Source organism: Rhineura floridana, chromosome 7 (genome assembly GCF_030035675.1).
Source record: "Rhineura floridana isolate rRhiFlo1 chromosome 7, rRhiFlo1.hap2, whole genome shotgun sequence".
Classification (NCBI taxonomy): domain Eukaryota; kingdom Metazoa; phylum Chordata; class Lepidosauria; order Squamata; family Rhineuridae; genus Rhineura; species Rhineura floridana.
The window spans coordinates 59333592-59357857 of NC_084486.1; the positions used below are offsets into that span (position 1 = coordinate 59333592).

Genomic DNA, 24266 nt, shown 5'->3' on the forward strand with positions numbered 1-24266 from the left:
TGGAATAGGGCTCTTGTTCTACCCTTTTTGTTGTCCTTTTCTATTTCTATACAATAACCATTGTAATAGTTCTCACGGTTCCTACGTACTAGTCGCTGTATTGTTGCATTTAGGGTTCTAACCATGTTTCTATCTCCTTTTGGTTTTGCTTTCCTTCTCTCTTTAACCATTTTAAGAGTTTCTTCAGTCATCCATTCAGGTCTTTCTCTCTTTTTAACGAGAGGTATTGTCTTTTTGCATTGTTCCCTGATCATGTCACTGACTTCATTCCATAGTTCTTCTGGTTCTCTCTCAACTAAGTTTAAATCCTCAAATCTGTTCCTTATTTGATCTTTATATTCTTCTGGGATGTTATTTAAATTGTATTTTGGCATTATGATTGCTTTGTTGTTCTTCTTTAGCTTTACTCTGATTTTCAATATGACCAGTTCATGATCTGTACAGCAGTCTGCTCCTGATCTTATTTTCGCAGAAAGTATGGAACTTCTCCATCTTCTGCTATTATTTATTTATTTATTTATTCAATTTGTTAGATGCTCATCTGGCTGACTTCACAGCCACTCTGAGCGACGTACAATACAGCATATAACACATCAAAATATCAGAAACATCACAAAACTATAACAGTATAACAATAACAATAAACAATATAATTAGACAATGTCATAGAACCAAGTTCAGAATACAGTATCAAGGCGCCTCACTTGTGTCAATCCCGACGGTGCGCCTTCAGATAAAAAGTTCACAATGTGAGTCTTCCTTCACCAAGCATAAGAGCAACATAAGTGGTACTCCATTCATGAGGCCAAAAGTGGCACCCCCTCTTGGTCTTAGCATCCAGCATCCGACAGCTCCAGCGGGAGCAGGGGGGGCAGATGAACAGCCTCTTGAGGTTGTAGACCAACCGAGATGCTCTCCCCAAAAAAGCAGAAGCTGAAAGCAGAAGCCGAAACCGGAGGCGCTGGGGTGTGGGCGCAGCTGATACTGGGACGAAGCGAGTGCAAGTCGAGTGGCAAAGCAACAGCAGCGGCAGCTGCAAGGATGCTCCCCAGCCTTCAGAGGCATCCAACAGGTCGCCAAAGCAGAACAACGACGTCTCCACATCTGGGGCCCACGGGAATGCAGCCGGGACCCAGCGATCAACCCACAGGGGAAGGAGGCACCCCTCCACTCAACTCCAAGACAGGGCTGCAGCATCAGACCCACCAAGCGACCGCGGTCCCTCCTCGACTCCGGCCCCGGCACAACATCCTCCACCAACAAAAGAGGCCTGACGTGGGAGAGGTCTCTGGGTGGCATCTCCGAATCACGCCGATAGCTTACAACAGCGGTGTCCAGGTCGAGTATGAAAAGGGCAGCGCACGTCATAACAGGGGGGGACTCCCCCGTACCTCCATTCCGATGTAGCCTCTAACAGAGGGGGAATTTCCCAGGAAAACCCCCATAAAGGCCGTTGTTAATGGGACTGCATATAGAAAAAAGCTACCAATTATATAATCAATTTGATTCCTATATTGACCATTTGGTGATGTCCACATGTACAGTCGTCCTTTCGGTTGTTCAAAAAATGTGTTTGCGAGAAACAAATTATTGTCTTCACATAATTCAATAAGTTTTTCTCCTGCTTCATTTTTATCTCCTAAGCCCCATTTTCCCACAATTCCTAGTTCTTCTCTGTTCCCTACTTTTGCATTCCAGTCTCCCATGATTATCAGCACATCATGCTTAGGTGTGTGATCAATTTCCTCCTGTACTTCTGCGTAAAATCTCTCCAATTCCTCTTCTTCTGCATTTGCTGTTGGAACGTAGACTTGAATGATGGTTATGTTAATAGGTTTCCCATTAAATCTCATTGATATCACTTGCTCAGACCTTGCATTATACCTCTTCATTGTTTTTGCTACAACACTTCTCACTATTAAAGCAACCCCATTTCTTCTTAATTTCTCATTTCCTGCATAAAATATTTTGTAGCCTGATTGAAAATGTCCCATTGCTGTCCATTTTAATTTACTCACGCCAAGTATTGTAATGTTGATACGTTCCATTTCTTGCTTGACAATTTCTAACTTTCCCTGGTTCATGCTTCTCACATTCCATCTTCCTATTGTGTGCGTCGTACAACTCCGGACTCTCCTTTTGCATCTGTGTGCATCAACCTCTGGGCTTCCTTTTGGCTTTGACCCAGCTGCATCATTAGTCACAGTGCTACTCGTACTTGTCCTTTGTCCTTCCCCAATAGCTCGGTGAGTGCCTTCTGACCTGGGGATATCATCTTCCAGCACTATCTTGTGTTGCCTTGGGATAATCTATTCATAGGGGTTTCATGGTAAGAGGTATTCAGAGGTGGTTTACCATTGCCTTCCTCTGAGTTTGGATGCATCTTAGTCTGGTGTCTCAGCTTTGTCCATTCCGCCTTGGGTGCCCCTGCTAGGAGTCTAGCCTCTTGGTCTAGACTCCTGACGGCTTTGCTCTCAGCTTCTTCAACACTCTCAAACCCCCTCACCACATTAAGATGTGCATCCTAGAAGGGGAGATGTGAACTACATCAAAGAATTCAGAGAAGACAAAATTTGAAGGATAACCGATCCACATATTAACCTGGGAGGTACAGTTCAGTCCAGTTCATATCAGAAGCTACAAAAATTAATTCCTCAGACATCCCTACATGTTTTCCAACATATCCCCATGTTTTATTATTTATTATCATTATTTTTACCCTGCCCTTTTTCCAAAAATTGAACTCACTGCGGCTTCCAGATAAAAGAACACATATAATTAAAAACATACAAAGGTCTAGACTAAAATAGAATTAAATTATTTACAGTATTAAAACCATTCATACGTACAGTTAAAATAATTCAAACTCAGTTTAAAATAATACAATTAGACAATAGCAATTACTATGTTAAAAAACAATGGTCTAATTACAGATCTACTGCCATCTTATCCAATTGTGATCTGAGATATTGCAGTGCACAAAGCACATTACCAGAGGCTCCACAGCTCCCACATTAGAAACAGCTGAAAGTCAGCAATGTCCAGAACAATAAGCCACAGTAGCAAAGAACAAACACTGGCCATTCTCTTCCTCATTCAGAAGAAAGAAGAGTCTTTATAGTTTCTAGACCTTTGTTCTGCACAAAGGGCCAAAACCTGCTAGTTCTCTAAGTTATAGCACCAACTGAATAACAAATACAATTCTTGAGAGACATACTAAAACGGGGCCTACAGCATCTTTAAAGTAGCAATTTATCAGCAATATGAAGCATATTTCCTAATGCTGCATAGAATGCCATTATGTATCTTTTAGAGAGATTGCAGTCACTTTTCTGAAATATTCTGCTTTCCTGTTAAAGTTAATTGTGAAGTTTCCCTTTCTTGACCATGCCTGCAACAGAGTTTTCACAATAAAATAATGTACATACAAGGACATATTATTTTGTGTGCATGAAATGCACAAAGTCTGTGACCAGGAAAAAATGTTCTTCTTACTCTAAGGAAGGTGGTGTGTTGCTGGCACAAGAGAATGGTCTGTAGTCATGTGACACAGTATGTCTGAATCCATATGCTGTCCGGGAGATCACTGGGAACCATATGTAACTTCCTTACACACTTTACAGGATTGTATCTAATTGTGTCTGTTGACTAAGTGAATACTATTTGATCCAGTGAAGGCTTCTGTGAACAGAAATGGGCGGAGGCAAATTATCCCTTTCTGCTGTAGTCCCCTCTTCCACCCACCTCCCACGCTGTCCAAAGTGTCTCCCAATCTTCTGGAGCAGATTTTGTGGGGAGACGACAGGTAGTTGAAGAGGGAAGAGGGAATCCGCAAAAAATATGTCTTCCCAACCCCTCTTTCCACTCACAGAAACCTCCACTGGATCAAAGAGCCTTCTCTCAGCAGAGAGACATAACTGGACACAACACACAAATAAATACACTGCAGCCTTGAAAACAAATTTCCAACCAATTTTTAAATAGAAGAAGTTTGGTGGTATTCAATGCTAGTCCAACTCAGAGAAGATCCATTGAAGTTAACACATATCTAATTTAGGTTCACTAATTTTAGTGGATATACAGTAACGCCTTAGTTAACAAAGTAGATGTGTTCCTAGACGTTACTTCTTTAACAGGAACTTTGATGCCAGAGGTAAGAATAACATGGAAAGAATAGGAATAGGTTCCTACACCTGCTCATGGATGGTGGGGGCAGCTTCAACAGGGGCTTTAAAGGGTGACTACCCAGCACCCACCCATCTCCCTCCTTCCCCCTCCCCTCCTTTTCCTCTTCTGAATCATATTGGATCCTTCCCTCCCCAGCCCTGGGAGAAGGCAAGCAATCTCTTTAATGCAAAGCAATCACACAAGCTTGTCAGTTTCACCTTAGCAAAGGAAGGGCAGAGGCTTATCAGTTTGTTGATAGCAAAGCAACAGCACAGGCTAGTCAGTTTCACTTTAAAGCAAAGGCACAGGCCTGAAAGTTTATCTCTCTGACAGGCATCAACAGGTAGCATTGGGGGATGAGATTTCAGACCCTTGGCCTCTCACTTGTGGAGTGCCACAGGGTTCTATTCTCTCTCCCATGCTATTTAACATCTATTTAAAACCACTGGGTGGTATCATCAGGAGATTTGGGCTGCGGTGTCACCAATATGCTGATGACACGCAGCTCTATCTCTCGTTTAAATCTTCACCGGAGTTGGCTGTAGAGACCTTATCCAAGTGCCTGGAATCCGTGAGTGGATGGATGGGAAGAAACAGGCTGAAGCTCAATCCTGATAAAACCGAGGTACTGCTTGTGGGTGACAGGGGAAAGTTGGGTATTGTTGACCTGGAACTCAATGGGGTAAGGTTGCCCCTGAAGGATCAGGTCCGCAGCCTCGGGGTTATTCTGACTCCAAGCTGTCCATGGAGGCTCAGATTTCGGCAGTGAGCCGGGCAGCTTGGTATCAGTTACACCTGATACGGAGGCTGCAACCCTACCTCCCTGCTCATCAGCTCCCACTGGTAGTGCATGCACTGGTCACCTCTCGACTGGACTACTGCAATGCGCTCTACGTGGGGCTACCCTTGAAAACGACCCGGAAACTACAGCTGGTACAAAATGCGGCAGCCCGTTTACTTACAAATAGCCACCACCGTGATCTGTTTTATGCTGTAATTTAATCCTTTATTGTCGACTGTATTGTATTGCTATGTATTTTAAATCGTATTTTAAATTGTATTTTACTGGAATTTAATTGTGTACGTCGCCTAGAGTGGCCTTGGCCAGATAGGCGACACAAAAATTAAATTATTATTATTATTATTATAAGCTGCTCAGTTTCACCTTAAAAAAAAGCCCCTTCCTTAAAAGGAGCTTCCTTCCTGGAGGATTTGCTAACTGAGGTATTACTGTACTCTGAATAGGGTTTATTTGAATACAACCCAGTCTCTAACGTCCTGTGAAAACTCTGGAAAAGTTTCCCATGTTCAACATAGCAAATTTATTTGAGAGAGAGCAGTGTGATTGTCACAAGAGTCTCTGATAACTGAAATCTATAAATATTCTTGAAGGTCAATAATGTCCAATCTGCTGCTTCTCAGATTTCCTGCTTTGGAACTTTCCCCAGCTTTGCCTAGGACATGGCAAGTCATCTAGAGGAATGAGCTATAAGTGAGAAAAGAGAGTCAGTACATAGTGTTTTGCTTGTGGTATGTTTTTAATGCAAGAAAAATAACCCCACCCAAATAAAAACACAAGTGAATGACGTTGTGGCCCTTCTTCAGTGGAAAAATGTCTTGCTTTTGCTGAAAGGATGAGATGTAAGGACCATCTGGGGTATACAAGGTTTCAGCAACCCTCTTTCATGGGAATGGGTCTGATTCTATCACTTTATAAGCTCACATGAAACAGTCAAGAGTCCTAAAAATGAAATGTGGGGCCTTGTTTTAATGCTTAAAAAGAGTTCTCAGCAGCAGAAATGAAAGTTATTCTTCAGTGCTATTGCAACTGTTTCACTGATATTGAAATTCTACCCAACTTAATGCTAGGTTAAAATGTTGTTTTAGAAAAGGAATATTTGTTTAAAAAATGTACACTCCTAAGAGGACCAGAGTCTAAAATAAGATATTCTAGAAGACACATTAAAAGCTGCTTCAAACTATCCTGAGTTGTAGATGGGTGTGGAGATAACCCTAGGGTTTGTGAACCTTTGAATGCACAGAAATTCAGGCGTGATAAAAAGTTTATGGCTATGATTTGTACATGGCCTGTACATGTGAATGCCCTGTCCAGTTGCAGATAGCATGGTGGAGCTTTGCCACTCACTGGACCTCCCTCTGACTGAGTTGTAGCTGCATACTTGAATGGAGAAGGGGAGAGGCAAGGCAGTGGCAAGACTGGCAGGGTGAAAATGCGCCATCAAGAGTTCTGGATTGCTTCTGCACCAATCTCACTGCTGTCTTGCTCCTCCCCTTCTCTGTCCCAGTATGCAGCAGCAACACAGACCAGGGGGAAGGGAGAGACTGTCGGGTGAGCAGTGCAGCTCCATAATGCCGTCCGTTAGTGGCCCTGCCTATGCAATTTACGTCCTACATTTTTCTTGGATAAATTGTGCACGCATATATGTATGTACCTGTGGCACTCTATGCATAGCGATGGGGCACTTTTGAGTACATGCTGCTGTTAAATATAAACTAGTCCTAAATCTATGCATGACGCCCAATATTTTCATAGAGAATGTGGCTCTCATATTACAGTAGGGCCCTGTTTCTCGGTGCCCTGCTTTTTGGTGTTCCGCTAATACGGCGCCAGCAGGGCAATCAGCTGGAGTGGAGGCTGGAGCTCCCTGTGCTCCAGCTGATCTTGACGGAGGAGGGGAAGATCAGCTATAGCACGTTACAGCTGATCTTCTCTTCCAGAGCGATCAGACCCCGTGCTACAGCTGATCTCCTCCTCCGGTGTGATCAGCGGGTTAGGTTCCAGACCCCTGTGCTACAGCTGACCTTCTCCTCCTCCGGCGCGATCAGTGGGTTAGGTTCCAGACCCCTGTGCTACAGCTGACCTTCTCCTCCTCCGGCGCGATCAGTGGGTTAGGTTCCAGACCCCTGCGCTACAGCTGACCTTCTCCTCCTCCGGCGCGATCAGTGGGTTAGGTTCCAGACCCCTGCGCTACAGCTGACCTTCTCCTCCTCCGGCGCGATCAGTGGGTTAGGTTCCAGACCCCTGCGCTACAGCTGATCCACTTTTCGGTGGTTTTCGCTTTTCAGTGGGGGTCTGGAACCTAACCTGCTGTATGAGTAGGGCCCTCCTGTATTTGTTGAATTTAAAGTGGAATTTTATTGCAATGGAGGATCAAAATAGACATGATATTAAATGTGTTTTTATGTTAAATGTGCCCTTTTAAAAAAAATGAAATATTCACTGGGGAAAGACTGACAATTATCAAGATCACAGCAGGTAGGGAGTTTAACCCTTTCCTCCCCTGCTGTGGTCCTAAGGAGAATCCCTTTTCTCAAGCTAGTATTTGCATCAGAGGAAATTCTCCATTGGTGCCAATCACTCTAGGACACTAATGTTATTTCTCTTATTGTTTGTAACTTACAGCTACCTAGGAATATCAGACGATGGCTTATACTGAGTCAGATCATGGGTTCATCAAGTTCAGTACTGTCTACCTTGACAACAGCTCTTCAGGGTTTCAGACAAGATTCCGGGGGAAAAAAACTCTTTTCTTTATAGCTTCCTGTTGACTATGGCAGCCCAAATTCTCTTATTTTGTTCTCATTCTTTATCTAGTATTTGGAAACAATAACGTTAATATGGATAGATAAATTATCCTGCTACAGTTTACTTGTAGTTACTTGTTATCCCAGTAAGTACAAGATGTACTTCAGTAGATGATTAGATAATCTCTGTAGATTTATAATCAACAGGAGTGAACCATGGTATGAAGAGCACTCTCAGGAAGACAGTTTTTTAAACAGATGTAAATTTAATTTGCCTTTCTCATATTATCTATGCCTGGACAGAAGATGGCCAAATTGGTCTTCCCAGGAAAAAATTATATGTCTCACAAATCTAGTTAGATTTCCTGGACTACCTTTCCCAATGACAACCTTATAAATCAGAAATTGTAGTTCTATTTTCTTACCATTTTTGTGCTCTCTGGCCTAGCTTTTGATAAGTGACCTTTTCTTCCTTCTCGTTATAAAAACCTCCTAACATGCCACTCAAATCCTAATACATGTTTCCACTAACATTTCTTCTGTTTGAGGTCTATTAACCTTATCCTGTCAAACTACTTTGTTTAATATGCTCCTTTAAAAAAGCTGCTTTGTGACAGCATCAAAACTAGTGCTCTGAATCTGAATTTTGTTAAGAAACCACTACCAGCAAAATTATATCAAGCCATTTCCTGGCAAAGGCCTTTTATATTCAGGTTAATGTGCATTGCTCTAATAATCTGTTTTCCTACCATTCAACTCTTCACCTATTTTCTTCTTACATATCCCATTTACAGAGTAACTAAAGCCACATCCAGCATGTTAAGTAGGGATTACAAACTGAAGGTTAATTGCTTTGGAATCCTCTGGAGTACAGGTAGCTCACTGGGTTAAAGCCTGCTTATACTGTATGTAGTAGCCTAGCCTTCTAGTAGAGGACTATGATAGGTCTTTAGGAAGAAAGAACCACTTCAGGAATTAGTGCAGGCTGCAACTACATACCCCTTTTTGCTTTGCTGAGGGAACATGGGAAAGGATGAATCACTGGGTGAAGGGATGCTTAACCCTTCTCCCGCCCAGCACTCTTCGTGGACAATTCCTCATCCAAGCCATTTCTTCCCTAGCTGGATTCAAAGAATGAAAGCAAATCTAGCTGGTGGAAAATGGACTGTGTTGAAAAGGGGAGAGGGTTAAGCATTCCTTCTATTGTTGGAATAATTTCTTTGCAAATAACTACATTTACACTGAACATTCATATGTTCATAGTGTAGTTCCAACCAATGTGTAGTTTTAGAAAATGAAATAGCCGGAATAATATGCGATACTTCTATATTGCCTGGGGCTTCATTTTCAGTGTTAAGTTGGATAGACCAAAAAAGGAAAGAGCACTGTGTTTTGCATAGTCATGTCAAGCCCCCCTGAGTTTAACATTTAACATGATTTAACATTTAACATGATAATATGGGCAATAGGAAGGTTAGAAATTGGGGAAAGGAAGGGCTTGTCAATTGTAGAAAGGGCAGGTGAATGCGAAGGGGAAAACAATCTCTGACCTAGTAGTATATTCAGTGTTGTGTCACTGAGGAATACTTCACTACAGGTTACATTAGTACATGGAACTGAAAAAAAACAGTGGCAATTCAATAGGAACACATTGATTAAGATGTGAGATATTTAAGACACAAATTTAGGGCATTTTCAACAGAGAACAAGAACGCTAAGCAAACCCTGTCCCCTATGGTTAGCTTTGCAGCGTTAACTCAATTAATGGATAAGCTAGAGTCCTTTCCTTTGCCATTGCCAGGGGTGTGGTCGTCCAGAGTCTCAGGGTGTCTGAGACCCCTTACTTTTTAGGGAACCAGCTCCTATGAGCCAATCAGCATTGATGGTGAATGTGTTAGCCACTGAGAATAGTCTTTTAACCAGCTTCCTTGTTGTTTCCTGCTGATTGGAGCCAATAAGAATGAAAGGAGTTCCTATTAGTTCCAACTTCAAAAACCAAGTTGTGGAGAGTGAGAATTCTGTAACTGCAGAAGAGACAGTGAATCCTGATAACAGCATCCCATCTACATCATCAAGCAATTTGGGAGCAGTAGGAGATAAATGTGTAGACAAGATGCTTGGACTGGTGCGTGCAACCACGTCAGTACTCGACCCTTGCCCTTCTTGGCTAGTTAAAGCTAGCCGGGCTGGAACTGCCGGCTGGGCCAAGGAAGTGATCAATGCCTCCTTGAGTGAGGGAGTTGTCCCTCGTTGTCTCAAGGAGGCTGTAGTGAGACCTCTCTTGAAGAGATCGTCCTTGGACCCAGATAATTTGAACAACTATCGACCGGTAGCGAATGTTCCATTTCTGGGCAAGGTCTTGGAACGGGTGGTTGCCAGCCAGCTCCAGGCGCTCTTGGATGAAACCGATTATCTAGATCCGTTTCAATCCGGTTTTAGGCCCGGTTTTGGCACAGAAACAGCCTTGGTCGCCCTGTACGATGACCTTTGTCGGGAGAGGGACAGGGGGAGTGTAACTCTGTTGATTCTCCTTGATTTCTCAGCTGCTTTTGATACCATCGACCATGGTATCCTTCTGGAGAGACTCGCGGAGTTGGGAGTTGGGGGTACTGCTTGGCAGTGGCTCCGCTCCTACTTGGCAGATCGTCTCCAGAAGGTAGTGCTTGGGGAACATTGCTCGATACCCTGGACTCTCCATTGTGGAGTCCCTCAGGGATCGGTTCTGTCCCCCATGCTTTTCAACATCTACATGAAGCCTCTGGGTGCGGTCATCCGGAGTTTTGGAGTGCGTTGCCATCAGTATGCTGATGACACGCAACTCTATTACTCCTTTTCATCTGCTTCAGGTGAGGCTGTTGATGTGCTGAACCATTGCCTGGCCGCAATAATGGACTGGATGGGAGCTAATAAACTGAAACTCAATCCAGACAAGACTGAGACGCTGTTGGTGAGTGCCTTTTCCGCTCAGATGGAGGATGTTCATCCTGTTCTGGATGGGGTTACACTCCCCCTGAAGGAACAGGTTCGTAGTCTGGGGGTTCTTTTCGACCCTTCCTTGTCACTCGAGGCTCAGGTAGCCTCGGTGGCTCGGAATGCATTTTACCATCTTCGTTTGGTAGCCCAACTACGCCCCTATCTTGGCGGTGATGACCTCGCCTCAGTTGTTCATGATCTAGTGACCTCTAGATTGGATTACTGTAATGCACTCTACGTGGGGCTGCCCTTGAAGACGGTTCGGAAGCTGCAGCTAGTGCAAAACGCAGCAGCCAGACTACTGATGAGGACCAAGCGGTTCTCACATATTACACCTGTTCTGGCCCGTTTGCACTGGTTGCCGATTTGTTTCCGGGCCAGATTCAAGGTGCTGGTATTGACCTATAAAGCCTTACACGGTGTGGGCCCGCAATATCTGATGGAACGCCTCTCCCGCTATGAACCTACCCGTACACTTCGTTCGACATCTAAGGCCCTCCTCCGAGTACCGTCTCACCGAGAGGCTCGGAGGGTAATGACAAGATCTAGGGCCTTTTCGGTGGTGGCCCCCGAATTGTGGAACAGTCTCCCCGAGGAGGTACGCCTGGCGCCTACGCTGCTATCCTTTCGGCGCCAGGCTAAAACCTTCCTATTCTCCCAGGCATTTTAATATATTTCTATGTATTTTACTGTTTTAATGTTTTAGCTATGCTAATATCATTTAGTGTTATTATGAATTTGTATTCTTATCTGTGATTTTGTTCATTTATTGTATTATTGTATGTTGTACACCGCCCAGGGAGCCATTGGCTATGGGCGGTTTATAAATGAAAATAAATAAATAAATAAATAAATAAATAAATAGACAGTGAATTCAGTAATTCAAGCAATGACAGTGAGGAAGAACAGTCAAATGGTGACAGTAATAGAGAAGCAGAAATCAGTATTCAAGCCTGGCCACATTATTCTATAATCTTAGAAGGGGGAGAGGCTCTGACTACCATAAAGCAACCCCTTAACTTCTGAATTTACCATTATATTACTGGCGGTTGCCATTAAACTTCACATTAATTCTGCACTATAATGGTGCTTTTCTCATTATAAGTTCTCTCAGCCTCAAAAACATATAACCTAACATATCAAAGTCCTACAAATTAGAATAAACAACATATGAACATGAAAAATACATTTTTTCTTCTGGTACTGTAAGAAATTAGTTGGTTTCAATTCACCCAGAAAGCACATTATTTTTTACCGCTCCAGTTTAGTCAACTGATTCTTTCATTAATCTCTAAGACCACTGTTTCTATTTGATGAAATAGTCAATGTTTGTCAGTTGTTCAATTTATCTATCACTATAGATAAGCCTAGTTGCTGAAGCAAATTATGAAGCTGGTATATTTAATTGAAAAGAAATGCTTGCTGGTTCTTCATTACTTGGCTAGAAAGAGAGGCAGGAATTATAAAATTCACTTTATAAATTGTGTATCATTTTTGCACATAGGTGTTTCTTCTTCATCCCATATACTTTGGTTATTGCACAGTACACATTCACTGATGTCCTTGGATCAAGGAAAGCACAAAAGCAGGACTACATTTGAACATCAAGAAGACTAAAGATCTGCTAATTAAAATATGTAACTTGTCCCTCGGGTCCTCCTCCATGCCTGAGGACTGGAAAGTGGCAAATGTAACGCCAATCTTCAAAAAGGGATCCAGGGGGGATCCCGGAAATTACAGGCCAGTTAGCTTAACTTCTGTCCCTGCAAAACTGGTAGAAAGTATTATTAAAGCCAGATTAACTAAGCACATGAAGCAGAGCCAGCATGGCTTCTGTAAGGGAAAGTCCTGTCTCAGTAACCTATTAGAATTCTTTGAGAGTGTCAACAAGCATATAGATAGAGGTGATCCAGTGGACATAGTGTACTTAGACTTTCAAAAAGCATTTGACAAGGTACCTCACCAAAGACTTCTGAGGAAGCTTGGCAGTCATGGAATAAGAGGAGAGGTCCTCCTGTGGGTAAGGAATTGGTTAAGAAGCAGAAAGCAGAGAGTAGGAATAAATTTAGTTCTCCCAATGGAGGGCTGTAGAAAGTGGAGTCCCTCAAGAATCGGTATTGGGACCTGTACGTTTCAACTTGTTCATTAATGACCTAGAATTAGGAGTGAGCAGTGAAGTGGCCAAGTTTGCTGATGATACTAAATTGTTCAGGGTTGTTAAAACAAAAAGGGATTGCGAAGAGCTCCAAAAAGACCTCTCCAAACTGAGTGAATGGGCGGAAAAATGGCAAATGCAATTCAATATAAACAAGTGTAAAAATATTCATATTGGAGCAAAAAATCTGAATTTCACATATACGCTCATGGGGTCTGAACTGGCAGTGACCGACCAGAAGAGAGACCTCGGGGTTGTAGCGGACAGCACGATGAAAATGTCGACCCAGTGTGTGGTAGCTGTGAAAAAGGCAAATTCCATGCTAGGGATAATTAGGAAAGGTATTGAAAATAAAACAGCCGATATCATAATGCCGTTGTATAAATCGATGGCGCGGCCGCATTTGGAATACTGTGTACAGTTCTGGTTGCCTCATCTCAAAAAGGATATTATAGAGTTGGAAAAGGTTCAGAAGAGGGCAACCAGAATGATCAAGGGGATGGAGAGACTCCCTTACAAGGAAAGGTTGAGCATTTGGGGCTTTTTAGTTTAGAGAAAAGGCGGGTCAGAGGAGACATGATAGAAGTGTATAAAATTATGCATGGCACTGAGAAAGTGGATAGAGAAAAGTTTTTCTCCCTCTCTCATAATACTAGAACTCATGGACATTCAAAGAAGCTGAATGTTGGAAGATTCACGACAGACAAAAGGAAGTACTTCTTTACTCAGCGCATAGTTAAACTATGGAATTTGCTCCCACAAGATGCAGTAATGGCCACCAGCTTGGATGGCTTTAAAAGATTAGACAAATTAATGGAGGACAGGCCTATCAATGGATACTAGCCATGATGGCTGTGCTCTGCCACCCTAGTCAGAGGCAGCATGCTTCTGAAAACCAGTTGCCGGAACGTCAAAAAGACTAAAGTAATGACAATAGAAGAGTTATGTAACTTTACAGTTGACAATGAGGACATTGAACTTGTCAAGGATTATCAATATCTTGGCACATTCATTAACTAAAATGGAGACAATAGTCAAGAAATCAGAAGAAGGCTACGACTGGGGAGGGCAGCTATGAGAGAACTAGAAAAGTTCCTCAAATGCAAAGATGTATCACTGAACACTAAAGTCAGGATCATTCAGACCATGGTGTTCCCGATCTCTATGTATCGATGTGAAAGTTGGACAGTGAAAAGAAAAATCAACTCATCTGAAATGTGGTGTTGGAGGAGAGTTTTGCGCATACCATGGACTGAAAAAGACAAAATTATTGGGTGTTAGAACAAATTAAACCAAACTATCACTAGAAACTAAAATGATGAAACTGAGGTTATCATACTTTGGACACTGTGATGTCCCTGTATATATATGACTGTAAATATGGTAAGTGCAGGTTTATTAGAGTGTATATGGTAAGTGGACTGAGTGAGAGGGGGGAGTACATGGGCTGGAATGCTGGAGAATGTTGTATTATGATTGGCTGAGCGTTTGAGTGTCTCAAGGTATAAATGAGAGGATGACAGTTGGTTGAGGGTTCTGTTGGTGGGAGTTCTGAGGGAGGCTGTTGGTTTTAGGAAAGTTCGGTTGGTGGGAGTTCTGAGGGAGGCGGTTGGTTTTGTGGGTTGGATTGGATTAGGCTAGCAGTGAGGCAGGTTATTGATGACTAGTAACATAAACAGTAACACATCTGATGAAACCATACGTTTGTTAAACTATACCTTTAAGAAATCTTGTTATTCCTGTGTATATAAATAAATATTTCTTGGTTTACCTAACGCCTGATTCTTGGCTGGGTTTACACAGACTAGAAGGGTGGGCAGAGCATATACCAGGAGTGGCCACTCTGTGGCTCTCCAGATGCTGCTGAACTACAGCTCCCATCAGTCTCAGCCACCACAGCTCATGGTCAGAGATGATGGGAGCTGTAGTCCAGCAGCATCTGGAGAGCCACAGAGTGGCCACCCCTGGCATATACCAAGGTTGGGAAACAGTATCAATGGTGGCAGCGGTGAAGAGATAGTGTAACATCAGCAGGTATCCAGAGCAACCCAGGGCTGTATGCTTTATAGGCACAAAGATACAGGGGGGTTGTGGCCTGCAAGTACACCCAGACACAAAGTATCAATAGGCCTGGAGGAGACTAAGGCACAGTCTCAAGGCAATATTGAATTACTGGGAGTGACTGGTGGTGCTGCCTAGCAGTGGGATCTTGAGAGATTTTTGCTAGAGCCTGTGAGAGAACCATTTAAAAACCAGGACCCTGAGGTGGGACTGTGACAAGGCGGTAGCCACAGGGGGGATCCTAGCAGGTGGTGGCCTGAGGTGGGATCCTGACAGGAAGGGTGCTGACAGACACATAATGAGAAGACATGATTCACTAGAAAAGACAATAATGCTGGGAAAAACAGAAGGGAGTAGAAAACGAGGAAGGTCAAACAAGAGATGGATTGATTCCATCAAGGAAGCCACAGACCTGAACTTACAAGATCTGAACAGGGTGGTTCACGACAGGTTGATGATTCATAGGGTTGCCATAAGTCGTAATCGACTTGAAGGCAGATAACAACAAAGCATAAGTTCCTATCCAGAGTGTTGATGGTATCTAGATTTATCTCTGAGGTAATTTTCAAATTACAGACAACTTTTCATTCATTGGGAACGTTTACCCAGAAAGTGGTCATTACCTTTGACTCATGTATGTTAGCTAGCTTCACCTCTGGTTTTATTGGCATATGAGGACATGGAGAAGGATTCAGGGCAGCTATGATGTATACACTTATTTCCACACTGGGCTTTTTGTTAGTCCACTTGATTATGAGAGGTGATTATGGTGCTTGAGAAAAGATCTCTAGATGATTGATGTTGATTTTCAGACCACTATGGCACCCTTAGCTGGGTGCTGCTCCAATATGATATATGAAGGTTGGGCTGCCCTTCCTGGGAAGGTGCCTGCATAATTGTCTCTTATTTGCTCATATGAGTTGAGGTGGCTCCTGACTAAATGGAGAATGAATTCCTCACAACAGATGGAGGTGAAGGGACATTATGGGACTCAGTGTATTGCCCAACTGGATGGCTGAATCTGGTACACTTTTTAAATAGAATGCCCCTTGTACTCAAATATGGGGATCCGATATCTTGAGCCCTTAATTGCACGGATCAGTAACAATTCCTCTCTAAGTATAACTCTGTTCCTATTGGCCGGTATAGCTTACATGTCATATAGGACATCTAAATGTGTCAAATGGGCTCAAGGGAAGAGAAAGACATTTATTGTTTTAGATGATAATATATGTTAACACATGACATCGAGCCCCTGTAATGGACTATTTTACAATTAGATGTTATTATGGTCATGTATTCTGTATGTACTTAAGTTGGTGTTGTCTTACTGTTGTGTTATTATGTTTGTATGTGTACAGCCTGATTGGATGAAATTATACCTTTTAGTTAGAAAAAAGCGGGGAAAGATCACACAATTACAAAAAGACAATACAGAGGGAGGAAAAAACAAACAAAAATTACATGAAGACATACAACAGAAAAATAATGTGTAAAGTGGATTACTTGGAATCATTCTTCCCCATCCCTTTTCTTGGGACAATTTCATTATACTCCGATACTTCTCCTTTGCTCTCCAGACTTTGTCTGCTCTGCTATGCTCCTGTCTGCTGGCTTCTTAGATGCTCTATAAAGCCAGCAAAGTGCAGGATGAAGAAGAGATCATAGCCCATGTGTCTAGTGCCTTAGCTCTGGGAGTAATCCTCCAGCCAGACCCCAATTACCTGGGAAGGATGGCACAGACCAAGGTATGCAAAGGACTGGTAAAGAAGGTCCTCCTTCCTTTGTCTGGCATCATCAGGATTTTTCTTTTCTGGTCATCATCCTTGTGAGGGAAGTGTCCAGGGCAAAAACAGACCTAGCGGCTACTCTTTGAACTGTGACATCTAGTGGTTGCTTTTATACCTGTGTGCTTCTGCCAGCCTTAACAACAAACCATGTATAGGTTTTATCATTTTTAATAATTAAATTCTAGGCCACTTTAGGGACCATTTTTAGGGCTCAAAAGTAGTGTGCACGTGTGCACACTCAAACACACAAGCCCACAAATTCAGTATCTGGCACTTCCTAAGCAAAGGTGTCTCTGGGCCTTTAATTTTATTTTTGGCCCTTATTAAAATATAGTTGTTTCCAATTATTGCCAATTTTCCCAGAGATGAAAACAATCTATGTATATTTTTCCTGTTTGTTAAGGATCAGAGAAAGCAAGTTGGGTAACATTAATTTTCAGTCTGAAAATTCAAGAACCTCTGTAAACAATAGGGAGAGCTCCAGAATTTGTTACTTGAACACTGACAACATAGTTAAGAATAGTACAGATTTTGCTGATCTTTCCAAAAGGCAAGAAAGACAAAGCAAACCATCAGCAGTTCTTAAACAAGGAGACATTTACTTCCATTTCCCCATTTATGTTTAGAATAATATACACAACTGGTGCTAAAATCAAAACCAGATTGTTCTATAAAACCGTGTTTTTGCAAACAGTGAATCCCTCATTTTGTAGTGCCATGCACAGGCTGTAGCATTGTAAGCAGGTATTTTGCCTGCTCATAAACAGTCAATTAGTGCCATGGTGGCAGAACTGCAGAAGTCAGTATTTATAATAACATGGATATTGAAGCTGATTCAACAGTTGAAGATATGAAAAGCAGAGATGCTACAAATATTTTTTTATTCTGTTGGTTTCATTAGCCCTCCCAACTAAAAATAAATAAAATTATATTTCAGAGCTGTTTTTTCTCCCCTTTCACCCTGTCTCATATCAGGCTTCAAACGACACACTGGACACTTCTCCTGCCTCCCAAGTCTATCACTCCTTATTGTATCATGCCTTTTTCCTGCTTTTCCTCTAAAAGTCTAAAGAGCACAGGATAGCATACATTAGAAATATGCTCAGAATGCTCATTCCATTGAACAACCACAAGCACCAAGTATATCACTGTTCTTCAACACTGGGTCCCTAGATGATCTTGTACTACAACTTCCATCATCCCCAGCCAGCTCAGCCACTGGTCAAGGGATCATGGGAGTTGGAGTCCAATAACATCTGAGGACCCAAAGTTGGAGAATGCTGCAGTACTTTATATAGAGTGCACAAGGTTCTTTAGACTGGCTCAGAATCACGTTGTGGGCTTATTGACCGAGGTCTTTCCATTTCATGTCCACCATTCTATCCATGACATACTACCACTGGTTCTTCCCCAAGCATATTCACGAACTTGGCAAGGGGATTTGAGGACATGTACACTGCAGTTAGCTACATTCTCACTCTTGCAAACTAAATGCATATGTGTACGTGGGAGAGTGCAGGAACAGTTCTTCCTTTGCTTATATAAGCACAGTGTCTGTTCAGCATTTTTGCACTCTTGTCAGTGAGGCCACTTGAGTGTTCCAATGGAAGACTTGAAAAGCCCCCCTCCTCCTGACTTCCGGGAAGGGTGACTTAGCCTGTGCCTGCTTTTGAGACGGGCTCCTGCCTCAAAAGAAGCTTATTCAGATATATCAGTCAGTTTTTTCTTTTTTTTTTGACTGATTAAACTTCTCCCGGGTAGGGAGAAACGAAGAGATTAACCTCAAAGCCTATTTTTGTTGGGACGACCAGATCTCATTAATTTATGGGACGAGGTCCAGCCGACGAAGGTGGGACGGATTTTCAACAGCAAGCTCTATCTGTTAAAGCGAACGTTCATCTTATCTTCTAAGAGAGAACGCACTAACAGGCAAGCACCCTTCTTTCTATATTTTTCTTTTACTTGACTTAAATTGTTGCTGTTTAAAAGAGATTTGCCAGATTGATCGGTTTTTGACATCTCACTGGGGAGCCGTAACTTCTCTCTGCTACGCACTAATTAATAGCTTATCTCTGTTTTTGTTGCAAAAAGCTGTCCTGGATTTGCATTCTAAAGATATACACAGAAGAGGGATTTCTATTCCAGATTTTTATTTTGAAAAATATTATACTGTTTTGAGACTACTCTCTTTTTGGTCTATTTTATTTTGACGAATCTGTTTCTTGACGATTGCCATTAATTGTTTCGATCCTGGGAACTGCATTTTGTTTACTTAACTATTGGAGAGATAAGGCTGTCTGCTCTGTTTATACTGTGATGTCACCAAGTTTGGAGTATTAACCCAATTGTTGCTGAAATAAGAAGTGGTTTTCCTATATTTTTCTTTTAAAATGGCAATTAAGAAAGTGGCTGAGAATCTGGAAATAACTATGTTTCAGAAAATAATGGATGAGATTGAGATAACGAAAATTGAATTGAGTAAAATGAAGCAGGAGATTAAAGATATAAGGGTCCCTGTGAGAGAGGTGACCCTGGAAGGGGTCCCTGTGAGAGAGGAGACCCCGGAGATTGGAACAGGGGTCCCTGTGAGAGAGGAGACCCTGGAGACTGGAATAGGGGTCCCTGTGAGAGAGGAGATCCCGGAGATTGGAACAAACGTGGAACAGGAACAAGATTTGGAGTCTATGGACTTTAGAAATAAAATCTATTGTTTGGAACTCAATGTTATCTCTGAAGAAATTAATGAAGATTCTAGAGATAAAGTTATCAATGGCATGGATTATCTTCTGGACTGGAATGATGTGATGGAGCCCAATATAGAGAAAATCTATGGAATTAACTGCAGCCATGTGACAATGGAAAAACTTTTAAGAGATGACCCAGTGTATTTTGAAAAAAAGAACAGAGATATGATTTTACAGCAGTATTTCAGCAACCTATTCAGAATGGATGGCAAGAAAATATTTGGGATAGAGGTAATTCCCATCAGACTCTTACTATATGACTATGGCTTTGACAGCAAGATTATTATGGAATACTGATAATGGAAGATTGGATATTGAAATTACTGGACTTAACAAGACTACTGAAGATGGAAGATGGAAAATGGAACTAATAGAGATAATAGAACAATGGCTACTGAAATTACTGAACCTAACAGATTCTGATGTGATGGATTAATTGAAATGTTTATTTTGACTATGGTTATGACAATAAGATTATCATAATTAGTAATGAGATGGATTAATCGATATGCTTATCTGGAAAAAAAAATTGATAGATATATTTCTTAAAGAATTGAAACCTCTCTTTGACTTTTTGTGGAAAGAATAAAGTAATGTTTATGAGATTTGATGATTAAGTAAGATAACTACTGGAGGAAAGTGATTTTATAATATGACTTAAGAGACAGGATTGTTATATATTATAGACTTATAACTGATTTGATCTTTGACAAATGGGAAGTCAATATTTTACTCTTTATTTTTTATTTTTGTTTTTTTTTTTCTTTTTTTCTTTTTGTTTAACTATTTTTGATTTTGTTTTTTGTCTTTGAATGTTTTATGATTTTGTTTTGTATGTTTTATGAAAATCTGAATAAAAATTATTGAAAAAAAAAAAAAGAAAAGCCCCCCTCCTCCTCTTCTTTCACCATCTTCCTGTACCTCAAAACACATCTTGGGACAGGCAGAAGCACAGGTGGCTTATCACAGTCCTCACAGTCCCTGAAGGAGAGTCTTATGATTTTGGGGACTGGGACTACTAGTCCTGGAAACCCTAGCAGGAAACTGATACTCTGCCAGAGATTGGGTCACCCAACATGGCTGCCCCAAGGTAAGATTTGCGGCCTTGTGGCAGGTGGAACTGTAATCATGGAAGGGTTGAAGCAGGAATAGGGCAGGCAGAGCCAGTCTGTTGAAAGCTGTGCCCTCTTGATTTTGTGTGCCAAAAGTCTAATAGACATATTTGCCTACTTGTGTATCACTGTTTAAATTCTTGAGATGCAAGTATATATGCCCCAAATAGTTATTTTAAACATTTCTTACAATATCCTCACTAGCATGATATACTCACAATGGCAGCATGGATGCTGAAGAGTCTATGCCTGTGTCCAGGCAGCCAAAGGCCAAAAAAGGCGACAGCACATTTCTTCCCACAGATAAACTAGTTATTTCATTCCTAAGCATTGATTCTTGGCCTCTTTACCATGCAAAACTCCATTTTCTTAAATAGCATGTAAAGTGGGAAACATTGCGCTCTAGTATTGAGCTAAATACTTTCCCTTCTCAGTCATGGAGAGAAAGATCCTTAACCCATTTTCTGTTGAAAAGCACTCTCATCTCCCATCTGCCAGTTCTTCCTTAAAATATCCACATACATACACATACAATTTGTTCTAATCTTTTTCCCTAGTAAGAGTCTAATAGGGAAGTAATCCAGATTGAGGAAAGAATAACTGCAGAGAGAGTATTGGCTGAGAATTGGCAAGCATGGAGGATGCTGAATGCCAAGGTTCATCCCCATCTAAGTTTCTCATCTGTTATGTCAGCAAATGCCGGTTTGAGAATAGCATTTGTTCAGAAAACACTAGTTCAGCCCTCAGTGTCTATGTGCCCAGCTCTTCTGTGTAACAAGGATAAACAAAAGGCTCCATACTGCTCAATAGCATTAAGAAGGGATGGCATATCATTGCCCACTCTATGCAGTAACTGCTCTTAGTAAAGAAGCAGCAGTCACAAGGCTGGATGTTTAGTCAGTTCTAAGGAGTTGTTTTGAAGTCTGGAATCAGCTAGGGGCAGCAAAGAAGATGTAGTTCAGTAGTATACCTTATGGAAGCACAGGCTCTCCCTTTAGATTCAGGAAGCTTCTTACAACTATGTTTGCTAGGAAGCAATTTGATCCAGTGAATGCTTCCATCAGGAATGTGGAGGGAGATTATTTTTGCCAGTTTGCCCTCCCACTTCAGTCCCCCATGTGCCCAATCTGCCCCAGAGGATTGGGAGATCCTTTGGAAGGGCATGAGAGGGGGCTTGGAGAGAGCTGCAGGGGAGAAGATCGATTAGTGTAAATCACCTCCCTCCTCTCTGTCTGAAGCCTCTGTTAAATCAAAGAGCCTTACATCAGTGGAGTAGCACTAATCTGACAATTAGGTATCTAACTAGTCATGCCACCTTACGCTGTCCCGTTTCAAATACAGATTTTATTAGTATTACCTTATCATCAATAAATCCCCTTGGAATAAGATGACTTTCGTCCCTAGTAAACTGAACATTAATATACGCCCTTTCTATTTATTAAACATTTGATATATCTTCTGTCATCATAATGAGGCTCTAGCTTCCAGCCTCTTCATATAAACGTTTGCAAATCTCAACTTGAGAACTTGAGAATTTGTAGCTTGCAATTTTGCAGTAAAAGTAATGGAACATGCTTCCTTATTACCTTGCCCTTGTCAAAATAATGGATAATTTCTTGATAGAGCTGATCTTTTAGTTGTCCTTGCGTGGCTGCCTGGTATCCATCCCTCTGAGTAAGATGTGCTGCACATGGTTCTTCTGACCACTAAATTAAATGCAAACCATGGAGAAGATGAAGGGGATAAAAGGTAAATGATGTACCTATAACTTTGTTCTATTTTAAACAAGCCTATGGGGTAGATGAATGAGTTGCTGTTTTGTGGGTGGGCAATATGACATCAGAATATGACATCAGTGTTGACATCGCACCTTGGAGTTACTATTCATATTTGCAAACAAACAAAACATGCATACACCCAGTTTGATACTTAGTATATTAGGTTGCTTAATTGATCACTTCAGACTGGAAAAGAGGTCAACTGGAAAACAGTTCAACTATCAGAGCAGAGGCTAAATGAAAAGCTCTTTAAAATAAAATGACCCTGCATCATTGCTTGGTGTACTTAGGTTTCCACAGCAAAAGAGATTGCAGCACTGAGTGATGTCAATATGAGTACATAGAGCTGTAAGGCACAAAAGGAAAAGAGGAGGAAGTAATGTGGAGCTATATGCCCCTTCTATGATGAGTTTCCGCCGGGCCTTGAAGACCTGGCTCTTCAGGCAGGCTTTTGGGGTAGGCTAGATTTTATCTCATTGTTTTTAGATTTTCAATGTCTAGGTATTATATGCCTATGTTGTATGTCGCCCAGAGTGGCTGGTCAGCCAGCCAGATGGGCGACTAATAAATTCTATAAATAAATGAAAATAAAAATTAAATAGAAGAAGAAAAGCTTTATAGATGGAAATTACAGAAGGGACTCATCACTGAGCTTTCTTGTCCTCAGAACTTTGCAAATGTGACGGCCACCTCTTTCCAGCTTACCTGTGACGGCCATGTCAAGGTGAAAAGACTTTCAAAGGCTCAGCAAACAATATTATACAACCACAAGATTGGCTGTATACTATAGTCAGCGAGGATTTTTCACATTCTGCAATGTTAAATTGAAAATACCCCCATGCCATTCTTATGCTTCCCATAAGCTCATTTCAAAACAAAACCTTACAAAACTTATAGTCCTGAACTTAGAAATGCTTGCTTAACAACCCTCTAAATTTTCATGGCGATACAAAAACCGTCAGAGAGAATCGAGATTTCAAAATCTAAAAAAGAGAGAGAGAAAAAACCCCAGACCCCTGTTGGACCTTTTTCTGTCAGAGTTCTAGTAATCTGTTGAAATTCATTAAAAATCAGTCATGTTCACAGAGTACCTGGAATCCTATTACTGACCTTGCCCCATACTCTGACCTTCATCTTCTGCAGTTTAAAAGTTAAAAAAAATGCCTGGCTGATTTTTAATTAATTTGAGAAGTTTTCCATTGAACTGAATGATAGTGGGGCATGCTGAGTAAGAACCAACTGTTAGTGTTCTAAAAGCCAGACTCACAGCTGCTGGGCTTGCCTAATTGGGGGCCACACCCACACCAGACTTTGATTTCATGTGAGACAGTCATGGCTTCCCCCAAAGAATCCTGGGAAGTGTAGTTTGTGAAGGGTGCTGAGAGGAAACTCCTGTTCCACTGACAGAGCTCCAGTGGCCAGACTGGTTTAACAGTCTGCCACTCTGATTGAAGGTCTGTGAGGAGAACAGGGCGTCTCCAAGCAACTCTCAGCACCCTTCACTAACTTCACTAACTACACTTCCCAGGATTCTTTGAGAGAAGCCGTGACTGTCTAAAGTGAAATAAAGGCCTGGTGTGAATGTAGCCTGTGGATGTGGCCAGGGACAGTTTTGGTTTAAATTTGTGTGGGAGGCTACATGTGCCTGCTGTAGAATAAAAAGGTGGAGGAAACGCTGAAAAGCAATGATACTGTTCAATGTTTTTCTTTTGGAAAGGAAAGCGGCTTCCCCTCTGCCCAGTGCCCACCCACCCAATCTCCTCCCCTCCCCCTCTCCCTGCCACTCCGCCGGGTCAGTGTTGGACTATGACCTGGGAGACCACGGTTCAAATCCCCACACAGCCATGAAGCTCAATGGGTGACCTTGGGCCAGTCACTGCCTCTCAGCCTCAGAGGAAGGCAATGGTAAAACCACCTCTGAATATCGCTTACCATGAAAA

The 24266-nt window shown here is 41.8% G+C and overlaps 1 protein-coding gene across 2 annotated transcripts in view; it reads right to left on the reverse strand.

Moving 5' to 3' along the window:
• Positions 1-24266, reverse strand: part of DOCK1 (dedicator of cytokinesis 1) — a 702192-nt gene that overhangs the window by 75548 nt on the left and 602378 nt on the right. For both annotated transcript variants that reach the window (XM_061635676.1, XM_061635677.1), the window contains exon 38: positions 22135-22254. In XM_061635676.1, the coding sequence (XP_061491660.1) occupies positions 22135-22254 (120 nt within the window). The remainder of the gene's footprint in view (positions 1-22134; positions 22255-24266) is intronic.